This window comes from Zootoca vivipara, chromosome 4, assembly GCF_963506605.1.
Source record: "Zootoca vivipara chromosome 4, rZooViv1.1, whole genome shotgun sequence".
Taxonomy (NCBI): domain Eukaryota; kingdom Metazoa; phylum Chordata; class Lepidosauria; order Squamata; family Lacertidae; genus Zootoca; species Zootoca vivipara.
In genome coordinates, this window is record NC_083279.1 from 94,489,304 (window position 1) to 94,512,680 (window position 23,377).

Genomic DNA, 23,377 nt, shown 5'->3' on the forward strand with positions numbered 1-23,377 from the left:
TTCGTCTGCCAATGCACAACTAAACCCTACTCGCCAAACAGTGGCAGTCTGGAAGTGCACTGCCTGCCCTCATCCTGCTAATTCACAGTGTCGTTTTCCTCTCTAAACATAATTCATCATGGGGTAAAGGAAAAACATTATTGTTTGGAGGAAGACACCGAGGCTCACCTGTGAGAGGAGGCGGCGGAAAAGAACAGCGAGTACAAAGTGAAGTGGAGAAAGACATGGTTATTAAACTGGGCAGGACTGTTTAGTTACCTACTGCCATGAAAATTACGTAGCACCGCCAAGTTATAATTGCTCTTTGTGCTGAGTGTGCAGCCAAGCGGAAGCTTTATGTAGGCTCTGCGGGCAGCAGGTTTTGCTCCAAGATGGGAGATTTTGTTATTCTGTTCTAAGTGATGCTCAGACTCTGCAGGTCTACAGGGCTATCATGAAAGCACAAACTATAGTGCCTTGCAAGATTAGCACCTGAGAGTCCCAGGGAGAGAGACCAAGATGATCAAGGGTCTGTAAACCAAGCCTTATGAGGAATGGTGGAGGGATGTTTTCCCTGATAAAGAAGAGACCGAGAGATTTGATAGCCATCTTCAGATGGCTATCTTGGCATTCTCAGCACCACGCTCTAAACAGCTGTTCAACCATTATGGTTTCCGAGATTTCATCAGCCGGTGCGTAGTCACTTTCAAGTGCACCACTGTGAACACAAGGGTTAGAAATTTGCTGCTTTATGAAAAGGGGAAGCAGAGATTTTTGTGGGGGGAAACAGAACTCTGAACCACTGGCGCAGTCTGTTAAACTGCACAACACACACAGAGTTTTGACTATAATCAGGCTGCAATTTATCCATACTTCTCTCGCTAAACTCCTGGAAAACGGCTGCTTTCTTTTCCGTCATACAACTTCCTAGGTCCTGCTGAAAACAAAACTGAAATATCCTAGCTGAGATTATATCCAGCTGCTGTGCATTTTCAAGCCTGCATTTACCTCCGCAATGTGGACGCGGCAAGAGTGCAGTGGAATCAGATCAAAGGCCCATCTAGCCCAGTGGTCCTCAACCTTGGGCCTCCAGATGTTTTGAGACTACAATTCCCATCATCCCTGACCACTGGTCCTGCTAGCTAGGGACCATGGGAGTTGTAGGCCAAAAACATCTGGAGGCCCAAGGTTGAGGACCACTGATCTAGCCAACCGAGCTGTTTAGCACAGTGGCCAACCAGATTACCTCTTGGAAGCCCACAACCAGCTGATGATGAAAGAAACATTCCTCCCGTGTCAATGGTTCCCTGGCAGTAGGGACAGACAACCACATAACACAAGAGGTTTTATGTAACCGTTAGGACTAGTAGACGCTATCCTCCACGGGAAGAAGAATCAGCAAAGGAGGGAAGCTCGGAACTCGTGCATCGCCAAATATTCTCCCCCCCTTTCACCTCTGTCAGGTGTGCTTCCAGAAAGGTTTTTAAAGGAGGGACATAGACTTCAGGGGGAGAATCAGTGAATAGGAAAAGGGCTGCGTGCCCCCGTGTCCATCAGTTCTCCTGGCAAATGTTGCTAGGGGGCGGATCCTTAAATTTCCCAGCAGCTATAAAAATGGGTGGTCAGAGGAAATGGCTTGCAGTCTGGCGTGAGCACTGCAGGTTCAAGGGCTCTGTGGCCCAGTGGTCATTTTAACACCGTCCCATCCCCGTCCCCCAATGTCAGCAAGATAAAGAATACACCTACAAAGTAGAGGCAAGTGGCATTAGGTTTTAGCGAGACAAATACTTACAGGCAGTAGACAAACATGCAACAACTGTAGATCATGGGCAGCTCATCCAACAGCTTCAAAAAAAAAAAAGAAGAAGCAGAAAAGTATTTACAGTTTAATAAATTTGGGGAGGAGGCAATATAGGGTTGCAATTTTTAATGGCAGCATTGAGTCAAGAGCGACACGCAATGTTTTGTGAAGTGATCAAGGTGGTCAGAGGCAGCCTGGAACGGGATTATCTCCCTGCGTGGGATTGCAAAGGCACCACCAGGTCTAGTAAGAGGCAATACTCCATGATGGCAGACAATAGTGGTCAATTAGCCAGCAGTTAAAGAGGTCAGCAAGCGCCAACAGGAGGAAACTGCTATATTCAAAGAGATAAATTAATGTACATGCTAGAGCGAAGCTGGCTGGCTGGATAAACTCTGACCATTACATAATAAAAATAAAAATACAAGAGCCATTATCAGAGGAGATACTAAGCTGTGCAATGATATAGACTCCCCAGTATAGCAGCTGGGCATCCTGTTATCAACTGCATTTGGGCAATGCTTACTGGGCAATGCCTAAGAGCACCTAGGGATATTTCCCTTAGTCACTATGCTACACAGGACCTGAAACATATTTGCAGCCAAACTAGTCTCCATTTCTACAGACCACCCCTCTTCCCAAAGTAACATGTTCACAGACTGGCTCTTCATATTTATTTATTCTAAAAAGGCTTCTGTCTTATTTCCAAGATTTCTGAATGCACTTTGTAGAAAGCACATTTTAACCATTTGGTACAGTTATTATTTTGCATACGGGGTATTTGCTTACTTAGATTTGTCTGTAGTAAAAACTTACAACTGCTCCAACCACCCCATAAAGAGTTCTAGGAAGAAAAAAACACCCATAAAAGACGTGTGGACATTTTAAAACAGTACTAACCTGCATTTCATACTTTAGGGTCATGTGAAAGCACCACGAGCCCAAACCTACGGCTGAAATCCAAGGAAGAAAGCGTTAGGGGATGGCATGCTGTAGGCAAAATACTTGGCTACTGTAACATTGACCTTCAACATGAATTGATCACAGTTGGAACCTATGCTAAGAGATCTACCAGAGTTCATTCCAAGGCCTTTCCACGGCAGTCAAATGAATTTCTGAAACTCCAAACACTCCTTTTTTCCTGCAACCAAATGTGGACCTACAAGCTCCTAAAGTGAAAGAAGGAAATTGGGCAGCTAGATTGGAGCCAATCAAAATATTGGGCTAGCCCAGTGTTTCCCAAACTTGGGTCTCCAGCTGTTTCTGGACTCCAAATCACACCACCCTTAGCTAGCAGGACCAGTGGTCAAGGATGATGGGAACTGTGGTCCAAAAACAGCTGGAGACCCAAAATTTGGGGAACACTGGGTTAGACAAACCAAGGTCTTCCTTGTACCCAAACCAACTTTGTACTCATGAGTGAGAAAAGGCAGCAAACCTAAAATGGCTGTTCAGGAGGTGGGGCTGTTTCACACGACAAGTTAATTGAGACTTTAGGGAAGTTTTTAATGTTTGATGCTGTACTGTTTTTAATATTCGGTTGAAAGCCGCCCAGAGTGGCTGGGGAAACCCAGCCAGATGGGTGGGGTATAAATAATAAATTATTATTATTAAACACTTAATAATAATAATAATAAATTTTTATTTATACCCTGCTCTCCCCAGTCAAAAACCGGGCTCACACCAACAGAATTACAATAAAACATAAAAACAATTAATTAAAATACAGCCTCATTTCAAGTAGTCCATAAATCCAAGCCATGAGGGAGGAAAACACAGGGGTCAGGCTGAGTCTAACCCAAAGGCCAGGCGGAACAGCTCTGTCTTGCAGGCCCTGCGGAAAGATGACAAATCCCGCAGGGCCTTGGTCTCCTGGGAAAGAGCGTTCCACCAAGTTGGGGCCAGTACTGAAAAGGCCCTGGCTCTAGTAGAGGCCAATCTAGCCACCTTATGGCTCGGGATCTCCAGAATATTGTTGTTTGTGGACCTTAAGGTCCTCCGCGGGGCATACCAGGAGAGGCGGTCCCGTAGGTACGAGGGCTTTAAAGGTCAAAACCAGCACCTTAAACCTGATCCTGTACTCCACCGGGAGCCAGTGCAGCTGGTAAAGCACTGGATGAATGTGATACTTGCGGTAGCATTGGCATTTCCCTTAGTTTCTTTGCTCTCCAGCAGGTCCTATGAAATTATTCGCCCAAGGAGTTTTCAGAAACTAGATGGCCAACCGATAAATGGGTTGAAGAAGTCCAGTAAGGCAGGGAGCACACTGGTTCTCTGTGTAGTCCAGGATGTTAGGTTCTTGTCGTGAGCAGCATGTGTGCAGGGAGGGTAACAGGAGGAGGATGCATGGCGCAGCTCTGCTATTGAAGCAAAGCTTGCCTGGTCTTGCAAGCTGCCTGGCAAGAAAACCTATTTCTAGCCACGAGATACCCCAAGCTCTTTGGAGGAAGAATGAGGTGTAAACGGGGTGGGGAATGAGCAAAAAGAGACTCCGACAATCATGCTTGTCAAAGCGATCGGACCAAGCCTAAAGTTTTCAATTCTAACTTAAGCAAGTTGGGACTCGGCGAGCCGAGGGAGCGCCTTCTCCCATATGGACCGACCCAGTCAGCAAGATCAACTAATGAGTCTTCTCCGACATATTTAGCAGCCTGCAGAGAGCCAGTTCAAGGTGACCCGGGCACGGGCATTTTTTGCTGTGCAACCCCTCCCCCCCCAAAAAAATTAAGTCTAGGGCCAACACAGGTGTGCTCCCACCACTTGGAAAAAAAAGTGTTAATTTTCCCAGGTCTTTGCTGGCAGTTAACACCAGTTGGTTTTAAATGGAATTCTCATTTTGCCCTGGCTAGTATGCTGCTACTTACTACTTTATTTGTTGCATGTGAAGTTTTATGAAAGGCGGTACAAAAAAAAATTATAGGTAATGTAAGGGGGAGGGATTATAGAGAACCCTCCCCCCTCATCAGAAGCAGCCCGTCTCCAAGCAGTCATGAGAGCGAGGGGTCTGAAGGGGACCTGGAGACTCCACCACACTTCTTGGCAGCAAATCCCACTGTCGAACAGCTCTTACTGTAAGTGGAGGGATTGCTGCTCCTCACAATCATGCCAGTGGCATTTGAAATAATCTTACGGATTATTATTTTTTTTAAAAAAGCTTCTCTGTTCCTTGAAACAAACTTTAAATCCTGGCTTTTTTGAAAGCCACTAATCATAGTTCCGGTTCCTATAGAACAGGGGTGGCCAACTCCCAAGAGACTGCAATCTACTCACAGAGTTAAAAACTGGCAGTGATCTACCCCCTTTTGGGGAGTTCAGGTCAAAGTTGTTGAGTTCTTTTTATGGGCTGCAGGGCTAAAATGTTTAGCTTTTTTCTTCTCTTTTTCTTTTTCTTGGAGGTGAAATAAATTACCTGCTAAAGGGAGGGGAGGGGGGTCGAAAGCTCGGTGGAGCGGAAAGGTTTTATTGTTTGTTATTGTATGGCTGTATGTTGTGAAAGTAAGAAAAAAAATATTATTAAATAATGTTTAGCTTTTTTAGGGGAGCCAAAGTTCTTGGGCTTCTTTGGGGGGAACCAGTGATTTACCAGTGATCTACCACAGATGTCCAGTGATCTAGCAGTAGATCACGATCTACCTGTTGGACGTGCCTGCTATAGAATGGGAAGCCATGTTTAATTGCAGTTTCCTAGTTTGTTTCTCTACTCAAGCAAAGAGAGGAGTAAACTTTGATTTAATTGTGCAAACGCTCTCAGGGACTCTCCTTTGGGAGCGACAACTATTCAAGGTGTGGTTTTCTATCCACTTGCGTTTCTTAACGAGTGATGCAATGCCAAAGACTCTTTTTAAGCTGCCCCCAGCAGAAGGGTACTTGAACAATGCCTCACAGTTACAGGGATTCTTGCTTGAGGAAAATCAAGGGACGTGGTCACAGCAGCCCATTTTAAAGATAGCAAACAGGCTCCAAGAAATGCATCTTGGTTTCCCTTTGCCATAGGGACACAATCTGGGGAAAGCAAGGATAAAACTTGCCACCACTTGTCACTCGAAAAGTCACCCGACTCCCCACACCATCAGGATATAGAGTACAAACTGCCCCACTTACCTGCGACACACAAATAAGCTATTATATATCGTGTTTCGAGGCCATCTCTGTGACTCTGAATTGCACCATAGATTGGAGGTAGAATGAAAATCAAATTACTAACGGTGTTCCCTGCGTGAGAAAAACAAAAAGCAAAGCGAAAAGGGATTAGCAAGGACCAGTGAGCAAACTTTAGATGATTTAAAATCTGCTCAGCAAAATAAAATAAAATAAAATAAAACTTCCAACAGTACCGAGAAGAAAACAAGTGAGGTTATCCCAAACTTCTCTGCTCTTTTTAAAAAGAAAAAAAAGCTTTATTTTTCATACAAGTTGGTATTGATGAAACTTTCAAAATGGCTATTAAGAACTCTCTCGAGTTTCTATGGTCTAGCACAGGAGATGGCATGCAAGAATAACTCTTCTTCGTAGTGTAACATTTCACCTTTAAAATAAGTGAATCATAGAATCAAAGAGTTGGAAGAGACCACAAGGGCCATCCAGTCCAACCCCCTGCCAAGCAGGAAACACCATCAAAGCATTCTTGACATATGCCTGTCAAGCCTCTGCTTAAAGACCTCCAAAGAAGGAGACTCCACCACACTCCCTGGCAGCAAATTCCACTGTTGAACAGCTCTTACTGTAAGTGGAGGGATTGCTGCTCCTCACAATCATGCCAGCGGCATTTGAAAAAGATAACACAGTTTTATTGATATCTCTCAGTAGCTTCAAGGAATGATTTCTAAAAACCATGTTCAGTGGCAGCAGACAGGTTACCGGACGTCAGGTTCAGGTAACAGAGGTCCAGCATTGCCACCTTGCTATGCTTGAAATTAAGGAGGATCTCTAAAGAGATTTTGCAAGGCACAGAACACTAAACTACACCCAACCAGCAACTCACATCTTTTAAAGTGTTCTTAATCACAGAATCATAGTGTTGAAAGGGACCTCAAGGGTCCTCTAGTCCACCCTCTTGAAATGTAGGAATCGCAGCTAAAGAACCCCTGATAGATGAGAGACCCAAGAACAATTATCACCAAGGCTAAAGTGCTGGAAAAAAAATGTCCAATTCCAAGGCACACTTTCAGGTGGCTTATTAAGTGTTTGTTTCCCCACTCCCAGTAGTAATAAACATTTTTTCCAAGTATAATCTGGGCAGTAAACATTTCCTCACTGATTCTTTCAAGGTGGAGGGGAGAAAGGCACAATGAAACTGTCTGTAGGTAGTAGAACATGGGTAGGCAAACTAAGGCCTAGGGGCCGGATCCTGCCCAATGGCCTTCTGAATGCGGCCCGTGGATGGTCCGAGAATCAGCGTGTATTTACATGAGTAGAATGTGTGCTTTTATTTAAAATGCATCTCTGGGTTATTTGTGGGGCATAGGAATTCATTCATTTCCCCCCCCAAAAATATAGTCCGGCCCCCCACAAGGTTTGAGGGACAGTGGACGGAAAAAGCTTGCTGACCCCTGTAGTAGAATCAAGGTAAAGGTATTTTAGTAGCTTAAAAGACATTCCGCTAGTAAGTCCTAAAGTGTGAGGGTGGCTGGAGGAATGCAGGAATGGCAGGAGAAATAAATTGAGTATTTGAAGATGGCGAAATTGACAGCTATAATCAGAGATGTACCCAGGCAGAGAATCATGGAAGAATGGAGATATGTACAGGATTATATGGAGAAAGAGAACTTAGAGTGCAACTTAGTGATGTGCTTAGAATAAATAAATCACAAGAGGAGAATTTAACATATTGCATTTATTAATATTGAAATCTTTACATAGATATAGCAGGAGATACAGCAATGGATTAACAATTTATTTAGGGACGCGTGTTGCAAATAATAGGAAGCAAATTTATTTATTTATTTTTCTTTTTTTTATCTGCATTTTTCTTTTTATTTGTTTCTTTTTTCTTTTTCTTCTTCTTTTTCCTCTTTTTCTTCTTTTTGGTTTTTTGTGGTTTTCTTTCTTTTTATTCTTAAAGTAGGTACTTAAGCTCCTTTTTTTTTTGGAGGTTAGGTATTATTGAGTTGATATACGATTTTTTTTTTCATTTTTGAATTTTTAATGTATCATTTGTTTTTGTATGCCTGATTTTGCATTTATTTTTTCTTTGTATTTTGTGCAATTATCTGAATAAAGTTTCTTTTATTAAAAAAAAAAAGTGTGAGGGTGGCTGGGTGGAAGAAACTCTCTTTCTCCATGTGCTCCCAAATGCCATCAACACAGGCATGTATCAAAGGAAAATTCCATGGTGGCGTGGCGTGCTTCTTTGACTTGCCTTGGGTCCTTACATAATGCTCCATCGTCTCGCGTAGTTTTGCACCACGCAACTAACCGCCCCAAGGAAAAAAGGTTCAAAAGGAAGCTTTAGTTCACCTTGCAAGCATGAACGGGTAAATAAGGTGCAGGAGGGTAACTTGCCCATGACAAAGGGTGGGTGGGTGGCGGGGAGAACACTTGCAATTCAACCCATATACAATTATTCCTCAGAAGCACCTGAGCACTGAAGTCACACAGCCACACCATAGTTTTCAGATTGTTTTGTAGAAATCAGCTCTCTCTCCAATAAAAGCTCGGAGGTGTTATTCAGGGAGGGTATCTCAAATGAAGAGTCCTCAGCACCATCACAAACTACAATTTCCTGGCTCCTTTGGGGGAAACCAATACACTTATCCCAACAGAAAATACACTTAAGTTTTCTGCAGGTATATGCCCTATGGTGACTGCCGTTAAGTTGGGCCTTTGTAATTAATAATAATTCATTATTAATTGAAGCTACAAACATGAGTTTGACCAAACTGCGGGAGGCAGTGCAAGACAGGAGTGCCTGGCGTGCTATGGTCCATGGGGTCACGAAGAGTCGGACACGACTAAATGACTAAACAACAACAATGAATAATAATAATAATAATAATAATAATAATAATAATAATAATAATAATATTTATATGCCACCCATCTGACTGGGCTACCCCAGCCACTCTGGGCAGCTTCCCACAGAATATTAAAACTATGATAAAACATGTTTAGGGAGGCTTTTAATGTTTAATAGATTACTGTATTTTATTTTTCTGTTGGAAGCCGCCCAGAGTGGCTGGGGAAACCCAGCCAGATGGGCGGGGTATAAATAATAAATTATTATTATTATTATAAAACATTAAAAACTTTACTATACAGCGCTGCTTTCAGATGCCTTCACAAAGTCAAATAGTTGCTTATTTCCTTGGAAGGAAGGAAGTCAAAAGCACAAATTTGTACTTCCTTTTTTTAAAGGTGCCTTACTTGAGTTACACTGCTATATAACATATTTTAAAATGCTCTTAAAAATTGCACTGCTTTCTTGTGAGGTGGGGAGGCCATTTAACTGGACTATATCCAAGAGCAGGATTTACTGAGAAGTTCCACCTTCTGCGCAGGGAAATCTGCAAAGTGCTCCTGGGCAGCAGTCAAACTTTCCTGCTCAAAAGGAGAGGGAGAATAGTTTCAAATGGTTACCTAAATGTCCAACAGAACTGGACACTTTCAGAGGCATTCCAAGCTTTACCTTTTTTTTCTTTTCCTCCTAAGCAGAGAACTATCCCTACATGGTCTGCATCATTTCAAGTGACACACTCTAAGCTTTCCACACCTGGGAACCACCTTTACATAATGGAGAAGAAAATATACTCTGTGCCTCCTAAGCAGCACCTTATTTTCATGCCCACCTTCTTCTTGTAAGCAACTCTCACCTCTCCAAAACTCCTTAATGGAACACCCTCCTCGCGTTTTCTCCCTGAGTCCAAATGGCAGTGGTGTGGTTGATGCAAACACCCAGTTGGTCCTGAGACATGAGTCGAAGGCCAGTGGTTTAAAGCAGATCTTGTGGGGAGCACGATCCAGCTGTCAACATGCAACCCATGCCTGGTTTAAAGCATGGCTTGAGAATGTTTCTTGCCAGAATGGGAAATACCTGTCTCGGTGTACATTGGGGGTCCCTTCCAACTCTACAATTCTAAGATTTCTATGATTCTATGAACTGCCAACCTAGCAGTTCAAAAGCACGTCAAAGTGCAAGTAGATAAATAGGTACCACTCCAAGCGGGAAGGTAAACGGCGTTTCCGTGCGCTGCTCTGGTTCGCCAGAAGCGGCTTTGTCATGCTGGCCACATGACCTGGAAGCTGTACGCCGGCTCCCTCGGCCAATAACGCGAGATGAGTGCCGCAACCCCAGAGTCGGTCACGGCTGGACCTAATGGTCAGGGGTCCCCCATGACTCTGGGTGAAAAGAACCCTGCCACACACATACAAATCTGCAAATGACACATTTCCTACGTGGAAACTGACCTGTGTGCAGGAAACTGAATCATCTGAAGTTGCCTTTGACTGCTTTCGTGAGATACATTGACTCCCCGCCCATTTCCTGCACCTGTAAGATGCTGTTATGCAGACACACACTGTATATGGTCAAATGTTAACGCTTTTGAGGGTACCGGTTTTCCATTGCCAGCCTAGCTGTATCCATTAGTCATTGCACTGCCATAAACACTCTGAACACTCGAAAAGAACCTTTCGGGCCCAAGAACACAACCTGACAATAGCCCACAGGTTGCTTCTTGTCATAAAAATGCCATTCCCCCATAACACTGGGGGGGGGGGGGAAGAGTCAAGGCATGGCCACATTGTTCCTGGAACAAAGCTCACTCTTGAAAACAATGTTATCAGGAGTGTGCTTTTAAGGGCAGAGAAGTATCGCAAACCAATTCCGTGCAGCTTAATGGAAGCCGACAGATTAGAAAGGGAGAGTTTCAGCAACTAAACCAGAGACTGAAGAAATCCTGGCCACAACCAAACCAACTTTTACCCTTGCTTGTCTAGCTTGGCTTTAAGGTAGCATACCTCTGCTTCAGCTACTAATGATAACTGATATTTAAAATATGATGCTGATATTTTTATATTTTTAAATGTGGATAAAAATACTGGTTGAGATCCAACACTTCACAAGCAGCAGTCTAGTCATGTAAAGGGGTCGTCTCTGTGCTAAGTGCCCTGCACATCCACAAAAACCGCACCAGAGGGTTGGGGGAATCCTTGCATGGGAGTCTAGAAGGAATTCAGAAATCAGCCACTAGTATGCTCACTGGAGCAAGACAGTTTGAGCATACAGTCAAACCTCAGATCCTGAATGTCTCCCGTTCGGAACATTTAAGCACCCGAACGCTGAAAACCCCAGAAGTAAATGCTCTGGTTTTCAAACATTTTTTTGGAAGCCGAATGTCCAACACGGCTTCTGTTGAGTGCAGGAAGCTCACGCAACCAATCGGAAGCCGCGATTCGGTTGTCGAACATTTTGGAAGCCGAACGGGCTTCCGGAACGGATTACGCTCGACAACCAAGGTTTGACTGTATTACACCGAACCTGGCCTGACTGTCCATTAGCTTCCAATTCAAAGTACTGGTTTTCCCCTATAAAGCCTTTAACAGCTCAGAACAGCAATGCACCAAGGACCGCCTCTGTTGGACTCTATGCTAATCATCAGAGGCCCTTCCTCGTATGCCCCCTCCATGAGAATACAGAGGGTGGCAAAACAAGAATGGGCCTTTTCTGCGGTGGCTCTGAGTCTCTGCAGCCTGGTTTGACAAGAGGTGATGGCAGCAGCAAGGAGGTCTTGCTGGAGACCTTCCTTCATGGTGCTTGTGCCGACTGCTCCAACTCAGGAAAGTTTTCTGAGCACCTAGCATCCCTACAAAGGACTCCGACACAGCAACTTCTGGAGGTGAATTGCTCGGCCACCACTATGGTTCAACGGTCCAGGCATCACACCAAACCACCGTTAAGCTTCCTTAACCATGATTTATAAATGGTGCATGGGAAGAACAACCGGTTGTGGCACAGTATCATTTGTCACATATTTGCAAGAGATGCAGCGAGTTCTAAATAAAGCACTGTCATGCAAACATTCAATTACAAGAAAATAAATAAATCAGGATTTCCATAGCCATTTGAATAACTAGCTTTCTTCCTAAGCTGCTCATTTGTCCTGCATGGTACATAATCAAAACGCATTCTAAAACTGCCTGCCCGAAGTGGATGCTGTTACGCAAGAGGGGATAAGCACCATCAGACATCACATGATATGTTGCAGCAACCCAACATCTATGCATCAGGGAAATTGGCAGCCAGGCAAAGAGTCATCCAAATATTTTGGGCAGAGCAACCAGAGAAGTTCAGAAGGAAGCTTTTGCTATGTTCGAAAGCATGCAAACTTTTGTACAGCTTTATGCAATTTCAATTTGCTCACTATGTGGCAGTTGCTGCTTCCAGCCCTCTGGACTTACCCCATCCAAATAGCTGGGGGGGGGGTAGGAATCTCACATTGCAGCTGCTGCCAAGTCACCACCTAAGATTTCTAAGGTGGGTAGAGAGAGAAGGCAAGCAGCTCTTTACTCCAAGCCACCCACATGCCACTATTTCTTGGGTGAGCACACCCTTTCAAACATGCTGTCTCCCTTCAATTCCCTTCACTGACAGCAGTCACGAAATTAAAAGACACCTGCTTCTTGGGAGAAAAGCAATGACAAACCTAGACAACATCTTAAAAAGCAGAGACATCACCTTGCCAACAAAGGTCCGTATAGTTAAAGCTATGGTTTTCCCAGTAGTGATGTATGGAAGTGAGAGCTGGACCATCAAGAAGGCTGATCGCCGAAGAATTGATGCTTTTGAATTCTGGTGCTGGAGGAGACTCTTGAGAGTCCCATGGACTGCAAGGAAGATCAAACCTATCCATTCTGAAGGAAATCAGCCCCGAGTGCTCACTGGAAGGACAGATCCTGAAGCTGAGGCTCCAATATTTTGGCCACCTCATGAGAAGAGAAGACTCCCTGGAAAAGACCCTGATGTTGGGAAAGATGGAGGGCACTAGGAGAAGGGGACGACAGAGGACGAGATGGTTGGACAGTGTTCTCGAAGCTACGAACATGAGTTTGACCAAACTGCGGGAGGCAGTGGAAGACAGGAGTGCCTGGCGTGCTCTGGTCCATGGGGTCACGAAGAGTCGGACACGACTAAACAACAACAAGTGCCCAGAAGCCAGCAAAAGTGTCCCATATCCATAGCTGGCGCCGTCTCACCTTCCCTTCTCCTTTTCCTCCTCTCAGACCTTAGTGAAATAGTGCAAAGAACCATTTTAAAACCTGGCACATCCACATAAATTTATGAATGGTGGCGGTGGCTCCTGAATTGTTTAAATGGCACTGAGAAAAAATGCTCACTGCCTTAGGAAATCTGCGCTACGTTTTGTGAATGAGGGATGTGGGGGTGCACGTATTCCTGTATGGTAATTGATAGGGACGACACTGAGAGGAGGAGCTCATTCTGGAATATTGACAATACAGTACTACTTTGGCGACTGACATCTCCATCTGGCTGACCCCTCCAGCTTTCTTAAGCAGGTCAGCAGAAGAGCTTATTTTCTGCATTCCTATCCCACCTTTGTCTCCAAGGAGTACATGGTTCACACACACACACACACACACACACACACCTCAGTTAATTCCTACAACAACCCTGTGATGGAGGTTAAGAGGCTGCGATTGACTCCAAGGTCACCCAGTGAGCTTCATGGCTGAGTAGGGATTTGAACCCGGACCTCCCAAGTCCTAGTCCGACACTCTAACCACTACACCACACGGGCTTCCCAGAGTCCTTCTGCTATGAGGCAGCTCTATAAATTAAGTAGGTAAACAAATATGGGGAAAGCAAAATATCATTTAGAGAAGGATCTGAAATATTTTCCTTGAAGCTTGAATTTGTATTACTCTGAATGGTTTGCTTTGCTGTTTTAACGTGCTGCAAACCGCTTTGAGATTTTAAAATATAAAGTGGTATAAAGATGAAAGTAACAGCAACTCACCCCCTCACGGGGGGGGGGGGGTTGCCTAGACATATCATGGCAGTGACCGTAACCTGGGTTTAAGGTGCTGTTTGGCAATTAGCATGTACAGTGGTACCTCGGTTTACAAACACAATTGGTTCCGGAAGTCTGTACTTAACCTGAAGCGTACTTAACCTGAAGTGAACTTTCCCATTGAAAGTAATGGAAAGTGGATTAATCCGTTCCAGACGGTCCGTGGAGTACTTAAACCAGGCACCCCCAAACTAAGGCCTAGGGGCCAGATGCGGCCCAATCGCCTTCTAAATCCGGCCCGCGGACGGTCCGTGAATCAGCATGTTTTTACATGAGTAGAATGTGTTCTTTTATTTAAAATGCATCTCTGGGTTATTTGTGGGGCCTATCTAGTGTTTTTACATGAGTAGAATGTGTTCTTTTATTTAAAATGCATCTCTGGGTTATTTGTGTGGCATAGGAATTCATTCATATATATTTTTCAAAGTATAGTCCAATCCCCCACAAGGTCTGAGGGACAGTGGACCAGCCCCCTGCTGAAAAGGTTTGCTGACCCCTGACTTAAACTGAAGCGTACTTAACCTGAAGTGAACTTTCCCATTGAAAGTAATGGAAAGTTGATTAATCTGGCTAAGATGTATAGAATGAGTAGTAAAACTTGCTGGAAATGTAAAGAAAAAGATGGTGAATTTTATCATATGTGGTGGACATGTGATAGAGTTAAAAGATTTTGGGAAATGATATATAATGAATTGAAAAAGATTTTTAAATATACCTTTCCCAAAAAACCAGAGGCATTTTTGTTAGGAATTATGGGAGGGGAGATTGTGAAAGAAGACCAAATACTGTTTATGTATGCGACAACCGCGGCCAGGACCTTGTTGGCCCAAAAATGGAAAAACCAGGAAATACCAACGATCGATGAGTGGCAGATGAAACTGATAGACTATGCTGAATCAGCAAAACTGACATGCAGGATCCGAAACCAGGGAGAGACAAAGTTCCGAAAAGACTGGAGTAAATTTGTGGATCATATGGAGAAGAACTGTAGAAGTTTAAAATCACTTGCAGGACTGAAATAAATCCTACGAATTGACTAAAGTGAGGATAATAATAAACTGCGAGACAGGAGTAAATAAGAAAACCGCGGGAAGGGAGGGAGGGAAGTCAAAGCTCGGCAGAGCAAATTGAGATGGGTGAATTTAAGATGAATTGTATCAAAAATGTTGTTTTGTTTGTTTTATTTGTTAATTTGGAAAAATTGAATAAAAATTATTATATAAAAAAAAGGAAAGTGGATTAATCTGTTCCATACGGGTCCGCGGAGTACTCATCCTGAAGCGTACTTAACCCGAGGTATGAGTGTAATTGGTTCCGGAAGTCCGTACTTAACCTGAAGCGTACTTAACCTGAAGCGAACTTTCCCATTGAAAGTAATGGAAAGTGGATTAATCCGTTCCAGACGGGTCCGCGGAGTACTTAAATTGAAAGTACTCAAAACCGAGGCGTACTTAAACCGAGATATGACTGTATCTGAGGATGGCTGGCAGAGCTGAGGTGGCCTGATCGCTACCAACACCACAAGCAACAGCAGGAGGAGGAGAAACAGAAAGTGCTGCTTCCTCTTAATTTAAAAAAAAGACAACATTGCAATGATGCCCGTAGAATAAGCCAGCAGCTGACTTCCCTTCTTGTGGTTTGGGTGGGGTGGAGAGGAGAGGAGCCGGCCACCTCCCTCATGTATTCTTGCCATCGTTCTCTTTCCCCTGCATGTGCGTTACTGAGTTGTCTCCCAAACCCAAGATCCTTCTAAATGGAGACACCGGATGTAAGGAGGAGACAGTATAGAGAACCTCCCCCTTGCATCAGAAGTAGCTCCTCCCCAAGCAGTGATGGAAGCGAGGGCTCTGAGGAAACCAGTCAGGAAGTAGAGGGAGAGTGCCAGGGCTCTGGCAGCATGGGAGAGCCCTGGCTACACAGGAGGGAGGAGATAGAGGGGGAAAGGGGGGAGAAGGAAAGCATGGAGCATAGACCCTTTCCTCCGGTTCCGGAATTATGCAGGAGAACAAAGGGGAGGAGGTTTACTGTCCCGAGACTCTTATGTTGGAGGAAGTCACGCGGAGGGGCAGTGCCGGATTCTGCATCGGAATGAGCAGACATGTTTTCCACACCTGTCTCACTGTAAATAGAGTGCACCAATAAAATACTGTTTAAAGACAAGCATGTGGAGCGTCGTTACTCTGGAGTAGTCGCAAGAACCCCTGACACCAGCTATTGAACTCGGAACCTTCATGATATCGAGTATGTTCTCTACCACTCAGCTAAGGTGCTCTGTCTCAGAAGACAAGAGGCAAAAGGATCCAAAGGCACGGAAGCTTGCAAGTGTGAGCGGCAGACACTCCTATGTTGGCTGTGTGACCCCCGCAGGGCACCTGCAAAAAGGTTGGTCATAGCTGTGTTAGGGGAACTGACATATCGCCTTCAGAATCAGGATATGGCAACCATGCTTTTAGCTGTAGACGGAATATTCAAAAGCAGATTGGTTGAAACTAACGGCATGCCTTACTGAAGTGTTTAATCTACTAGAATATGGATGGAAATGGCATTGGACACCAAATAAGTCGGTATTTTAGCGGGAAATGCTATGGAATGCCTAGACTCCACACATGTGCACACGATATGTATTTAATTTACTAGATTTGCTGCCAGAAGATAATCTCTACTCTGCAACAGATGCAACTGTATTATCCATTTCACTGTTGTTTAGTTTAACTTGTTTTGTTTTTATCCTGTAAGCCTCCCTCAGAACTGCTGGTTATAAAGATCTGAAATAAATATAAAAGCACACAAAGGTTCAGAGGCTGTAGGACACCAAATGCCAGTTGCTGGGAGGCAAACAGGAGGAGAGGGTTACTGCCCTCAGGCCTTGTCAAAGGTCTTCCAAGCTGGCAAGCTGGACCTTTGATATGATGATACAAGGGCTTTCTTGCCTTCTTAAACAGGGAATGGAAGAAAAATCAAAGCAAAATAGTAATTGATAAAGCAACAGGTGAATGAGTGTATGAAACAAAAATAATAGATTTAGCAAAATTTAAAATTTACTTTAATTTAATGAAGCTGGAAAGGGAAAAAAGGGGGGGCGGCGACAAAAAGGCAACTAAAACCTTGAAGTTAGTACTGTACTCTGGAATCTGAAGTACTGATATCCAAACATGTGATGTTACTTCCCAAGAATTAGGAACATTCTTGCAATGCCTGAGTTTTTAACACTGGACCGTAAACTATGTTTACATGGTGTTGAAGATCCCACGAGCTAGAACTATTTTTAGGAATTATTCTGAATGATATTTGTGCACCTTCCCAGATACTAGACAACAACTAACTGGACAGTACTTCTTCCTTCTGACAGCACCCAGAGTTCTAACCTTGGGTTTAGAAAATGCCGCAGGCTGAAAACCACAAAGGCACGATCTTAACCGTGGATGACCCCCGCGTTGTACCTTGGACAGATTCCAGCATGGGTGACGGGAGTTTTTGCCCATTCAAGGTTCTCCCACTATATCAGTCGGACACAGAACATAATGCTTCCTGACTAACCCTTCGTATGGTGGATTGCTGAAAGCAAGAGGAATTAAAACAAAGAACTGCAGTCCTGCTGATAATAGTGTGGGGGGGGAGAAATGCCTTCCAAGATGAAGAGGAACCAAAGGTACAGTGGCTACAGAGAGAGAGGGGGGGGGACTGCTGAATAGCCAAGCGAGCATCTAGTCCAGAATCCTGCTTCCAACAGTGGGTAGCTAGCTGTTTCCGGGAAACCCCAAACCAGGGCATAAATGCAAAATTCTCCACCCTCCCACAACACTAGCCAGAGGTTAATTAAATGCCATGGCTGATGGCAAATGATGGATCGATTCTCTATGAATCCCCTTTTCTAAAGCTGTCGAACCTAACACCCAGCACAACATCCTACAACAGCAATTCCGCAAGTTAATTTTATGCTCTGTGTGAAGAATCATCTTTTGTTCAACCAGCAATTTCACTGGATGATCCCAAGAGACTTTTTCCTACACCATGCAGTCTGTCACGTCCCCATATCTGTCATTTCCCCCCCCCTAAACTAAAAGCACCAAATGCTAAGTTTAGCTTTTCCTCTTGAGAACACGGTTCAGAATCCTTTGGTTATCCCTTTTCTGCATCTTTTCCATCTCTGCATCACTCTAAGTGAGATGAGGCAACCATAACTAAGACATTCCAAATGCAGCTAATTCAGAGGCAGAATTATACCGGCAGTTTATTTTCAATCCCCTTCTTATCGATTCCTTTCGCTGAAGTTGCTGTTTGTGGAGCAGTGAGCTATCAATGACAAGCCCAAAAAATTATTTCCTGGGTAATCACAACCAGTTCACACCGTGTGTGTGTGTGTGTGTGTGTGTGTGTGTGTGTGTTCATAATTAGCTTTCTTTGCTGCTATGCACATCACTTCTGAAGTCTCTTACACTGAACACTGTTTGTTATCATGTTGCCCATTCACCCAGTTTGGAGATATGCTTTTGGAAATGTCCAGTCAGCTTGAGTTTCCCCATCCTGAAACCAAACCTTGCTACCTTGCCACTCAATCCCAACTTGATACCAAATAAATGGTCTCAAAGCAATCCTTGGGAGGCCTTGCTCTTTACTGTACTTCCTTCCATTGTAAAAAACTGCCTGTTTATGCATACCCTCTGCTTCCTGTTGGTTAACCCATTACTTACAAGAAAAGACCTGTCCTTTTATCCCATGATTTACAAGCTTACTCAGAAGGCTGTGGTGACAGACTCTGTCAGAGTCCTCTGAAATTCCATGTCTAATGAATTGCTGCATCTACACATTTGATGACATGCTCAGTTTAATCCTAAAAGCTTGGAAAGGCAAGGCTTCCCCTCTGCAGAAGCCATGCTGATCCTTCCTCAGCATCGCTTCTTCTTCTCTATCAGGGGCAGGGAATCTTTTGCAGGACCACATATACCAGTGGTGCATGGGTCCAGCCAAAGGGAGGAAATGGGTAGAGCAATGGGCTTTGTACAGTGGGCCACAAAAAAATCAGGAGTTTCAACACACACCTCCCTCCACCCAGGCAAGCAAGAGGCATTTATTGTATTTAAACCCACCTTTCCTCTAAGGAATTCCAAGTAGCATACGTGGCTCTCCTCCTCCTCCCTATTTTATCTTCACAACAAACCTGTGAGGTAGATTAGGCTAGGAGACTGTGACTGGTCCAGGGTCACCCCACTGAGTTTACTGGTGGATGAGTGGGGGATTTGAACCCTGGTCTCACAGGTCCTAGTCTGGCCCTCTAACCACTCCACAAACTGCTTAAGAAAGTTTTCCAGTCAGGCAAATCACGAGGAAAATGTGAAGCAGGGCGAGTGAAGCATGTGGCTCGGGAGTGGTTCAGAAACCCTGTTCTGTATGTTGAATATCTCAAGTTTAAATAATGCTTACCCAAGACAGATGTTAACAGGTGTCTCTCTTTTTAGGGACTGCTGTTACACTAGCCAATTTCAAGGCCTCTATCAAGGAGGCTGATTTTAATGACAGGTTGTGTATTTTTATTAGATCAAGCATTTCACGTTTGAGTCCTTATAAGAATTCTTGGGTGTAACTGTTCTGCTTGCACCTGATGGCATCTCTAACACACTTAAATCTTCAGATTTGGGATGCTTGAATTGCTCAACGTTCATTCTCCTTGTACCTGCTCAGATCTCTGTAAATACTAAGTGACATCAGCCCAGATTACTCTAGGACAGACTTGTGCGGCTGAGACCCAACGCTGTCATTTTACCAGCAGAGTGGCATGTCGGCTTAGAATCAACAGAACAATAACACTCTGTCGAGTGGAGCAGCCTTCAGAGGGGCCAAAATTTCCCCAGCCACAAGGGGTCTGAATTCAGGCACGTGGCAGCATGCAACAGCTGCGGTTACACCAACCGTACTCCTACTCTTTTTACTAGCAAACCATATCAAATGCCGCCTCTGCAGTATGTAGTGTGGGGTTCTAGCTAAAGCTATGATGATATGGCCTCACTAAAGGTTTCTTGGATTTTCCAAGCATCTCTTCTGCAAATCTCCTCCTCCAGCCCTGCTCTCTCTCTCCCACCTACCCTGTGGTCTGAAGTTTCATTGCTTCACGGTTGTGTCTGTGGGTTCGTAGTTGAAGATGGCACATTCATGTTGATTTTTTTAACTGTATTTTATTACTTATTTTATTATATTGCATTCTAGGTAAAGGTAAAGGGACCCCTGACCATTAGGTCCAGTCGTGACCGACTCTGGGGTTGCGCGCTCATCTCGCATTATTGGCCGAGGGAGCTGGCGTATAGCTTCCAGGTCATGTGGCCAGCATGACAAAGCCGCTTCTGGCAAACCAGAGCAGCACATGGAAACGCCATTTTCCTTCCCACTATAGCGGTTCCTATTTATCTACTTGCATTTTGATGTGCTTTCGAACTGCTAGGTTGGCAGGAGCTGGGACCAAGCAACGGGAGCTCACCCCGTCACAGGGATTCGAACCGCCGACCTTCTGATCAGCAAGCCCTAGGCTCAGTGGTTTAGTAGCCCACAGTGCCACCTGGGTCCCTACATATTGCATTCTACTGTATTGCAATTCGAATTCTACAAATAAAATACAGCATTTAAGAAACAAAAGAAGCAACAAAAACAATCTAGCACAGCGCATTGCAATTGCCACAAGAGGCAAGTGGGCTGCCAAGACCCTCACCAATTTTCAAGTGGTCCATGGGTAAAAGAAGTCTGGGACCCACTGACCTACCGTAGTCTGAGGGAATGCAAGAGTTCTTACTGTTCATGAAGAGCAACTGCTGGTTCAGGCCACACTTTCTCCCTTGGCTGTGGGCCATGGTTGGGCAATGGGCATGGTGGAGATAATGATCTGACAATTCAGACCAAAGCTTGTGATGTGGCTACCAGGACTGGGGGGAAAGGCTGCTCACTTGCAAGAGTCCAGCAACACAGATCCCACGCGGAAAATGGATACCTTGCCCCAAGCTACTGTACTTTCCACAATGGCAAAACTGCACAAAAGCTTCTCTAGGGATTTGCACCAATATTCAGCTGTTCTCAACTTTAATCAACGCCACCTGGTATTCATTTACATGTCTCAATTCCGTATTAGAACGGCAAGTAAAATCTGGATACAGGGAACCATAAAATAATTCAATCTGGACAGGGTAGCATTCAATCTGAATTTTAAGTCCCCTTTCAGGAATGGGCTTGAAAATTGTGCATGAACACAGCTTGAACTGCTAAACGAATCAAGGTGAGCCAATAAGAAGTCCAAAATGGCAATCTAGGTCCTCTGGGCATTCCCTGATCCTAAATGTTTTCAAAAGATAGTCCAAATACAACTTATTAAATAGTCCAAGTATTTCTTATATAAAGGCTGGCATTTCACACCATTGCTACATTATACTAATTTACTTATTAGACTACAACCAATCGGAAAAGGCAGGCCAAGATTTTTACATAATTTATAGTTATATATTGCACACATTGGATTTAGTCTCATCAAGACCTGTAGCCTAGTTAAGCAAATTTAACTTGGCAACAGGTCTTGATGAGACTAAAGCTAGTAACTTATTATAAGAAGAGTACATAATTCTTATAAATGTTCACTGCTTGTTTGACCAGAACAAATAGTGTGGTTTTTGTCCATGAACCCCTTTGGGGTCAAAGTGGTGCAGCAGACAGTGCATGGCAGCAATCCTGTCCAAACGTACCCAGGAATAAGTCTTATTGAACCCAATGGGGCTTACTCCCGAGTAGACAAACAGGATTGTACAGTAAGGGTGTGAGGCCTCGGCCACACCACAAACTCAGAAGCTGACCACAGGCATGCCACCCTCCAAACTATGGGAATTATAAATCTGGCCTACTTTGGAGGGTTGCTGTAAGGATTAATGAGACTATGTTAAGTGTTTTAAACAATTCCATCTGTGCCGTGAATTGCAATAAGCAAAACACTCATTGCATTATGACTTGTTGGACATGTGTAAAGGGAGGGGCTGTATGGTGAAATGGCTCTAACGTAGGAGAGGCAGTGAATCTCTACTCCCTCTTGGTTTATGAATGGTGGATGCTCACCAATCCAGTATTATGGTATAGTATGCCACCCTGCGAACTGAAAGGGCAGGTTATATATTTTAAAATAAACCAGTAATAAAGAGACAGAGGGCAAACAGTACTTTGCTGGTGCTGTTCACCTACCACCAAGACACACACAGCAGTAAATGGCAACCATGAGAGAAAGATTTTTTAAAAAGAGGTTTACTGCGTGACCCCCAACTTGTACTGCCCCAGGTAACTCTATGGGTGGAGAGTGTGCTTATAAGGTAGGGATGAGGAACAGGATCTTGATCCCAATCTGGCCAATGCTCCAGATTCTTATCTCCCCCACGGGGCAAGTTTGATAAGGGGGCCGCCTACTCCTCAATCATCTGATGTCACAATGTCAGGTTATCCAATTCCACCCTGAGCACAGCAGTTTCGGGCTCACACAATCAGCTGCCATACATCCAATCCTATCTTCTACAGCAGGCATCCCCAAACTGCGGCCCTCCAGATGTTTTGGCCTACAATTCCCATGATCCCTAGCTAACAGGACCAGTGGTCAGGGATGATGGGAATTGTAGTCCAAAACATCTGGAGGGCCGAAGTTTGGGGATGCCTGTTCTACAGTAAAGAAATTTCCACATGTGGCCTGGAATACAATTCTTAAAACGCAAGTTGCTAGGAGTTATAGACCCTACAGTACTTAAATATGAAATCAAGAGTTGCGTCGTATCTTCAACAAAGCCCTCTCTCCTTGAAAAAGCTGTGGTATCCAAGCAGGGTGTGATTCAGTACGCCAGTGGCTTTCAACCATGGCACCCTAGATCAGGCATCCCTAAACTGCGGCCCTCCAGATGTTTTGGCCTACAACTCCCATGATCCCTAGCTAGCAGGACCAGTGGTCGGGGAAGATGGGCATTGTAGTCCAAAACATCTGGAGGGCCAAAGTTTGGGGATGCCTGCCCTAGAGTGCCATGAATGATGGTCAGGGGTGCCGCGGGCAACTCTGGCCTCCCTCCCTCTTTCCTTCCCTCCCTCCCTCCTCTGATGCCCTCTTGCGACTCTGCCTCACCAAGCCTTGTATGGTTGTTTCTTGCAGAAGCTAGCCAGGGGGTGCTGGTTGCCAGGAGCTGAAGTGGCTTCAGGGTAAGCAAGCTAGTGGGTGAGGTAGCCCAGCTCTTGCTGTTGGGAATGGATGGGCAAGTGGGATGCCAGGCAGGCAAGCATCACATTGGGCTTTCTTGTGCTTGTTGTGTGCAATGCCTGCCTGAGAGCTGAGTGTCCGCCACCAAAGGGGAGCCTTTCCACCATGCAAGCCCACTAAGCTAAGCTGCTAGCCTCATTCACTTTGGCCAGTCTCCATCAGGTCACTGAGGCTGGGGGCATCCTCTTCCCAGGCCCCTGTGGGGCGGCGTGAAGAGGCACCTCTCTTTGGGGCGGGGGGGGGGGCCCTCAGAGACCAGACTCTGGCTGTCCAGAGGACTCCCGAGGAGAGGGGAAAGAAGAAGAGGCTGAGGGAACACCC

At 44.7% G+C, this 23,377-nt stretch overlaps 1 protein-coding gene across 2 annotated transcripts in view; it reads right to left on the minus strand.

Moving 5' to 3' along the window:
* Positions 1–23,377, minus strand: part of ACER3 (alkaline ceramidase 3) — a 55,228-nt gene that overhangs the window by 27,416 nt on the left and 4,435 nt on the right. For both annotated transcript variants that reach the window (XM_035115059.2, XM_035115060.2), the window contains exons 2-4: positions 5,882–5,992; positions 2,681–2,733; positions 1,772–1,824 (exon numbers count right to left, since the gene is read on the minus strand). In XM_035115059.2, coding sequence (XP_034970950.1) covers positions 1,772–1,824; positions 2,681–2,733; positions 5,882–5,992 — 217 coding nt within the window. The remainder of the gene's footprint in view (positions 1–1,771; positions 1,825–2,680; positions 2,734–5,881; positions 5,993–23,377) is intronic.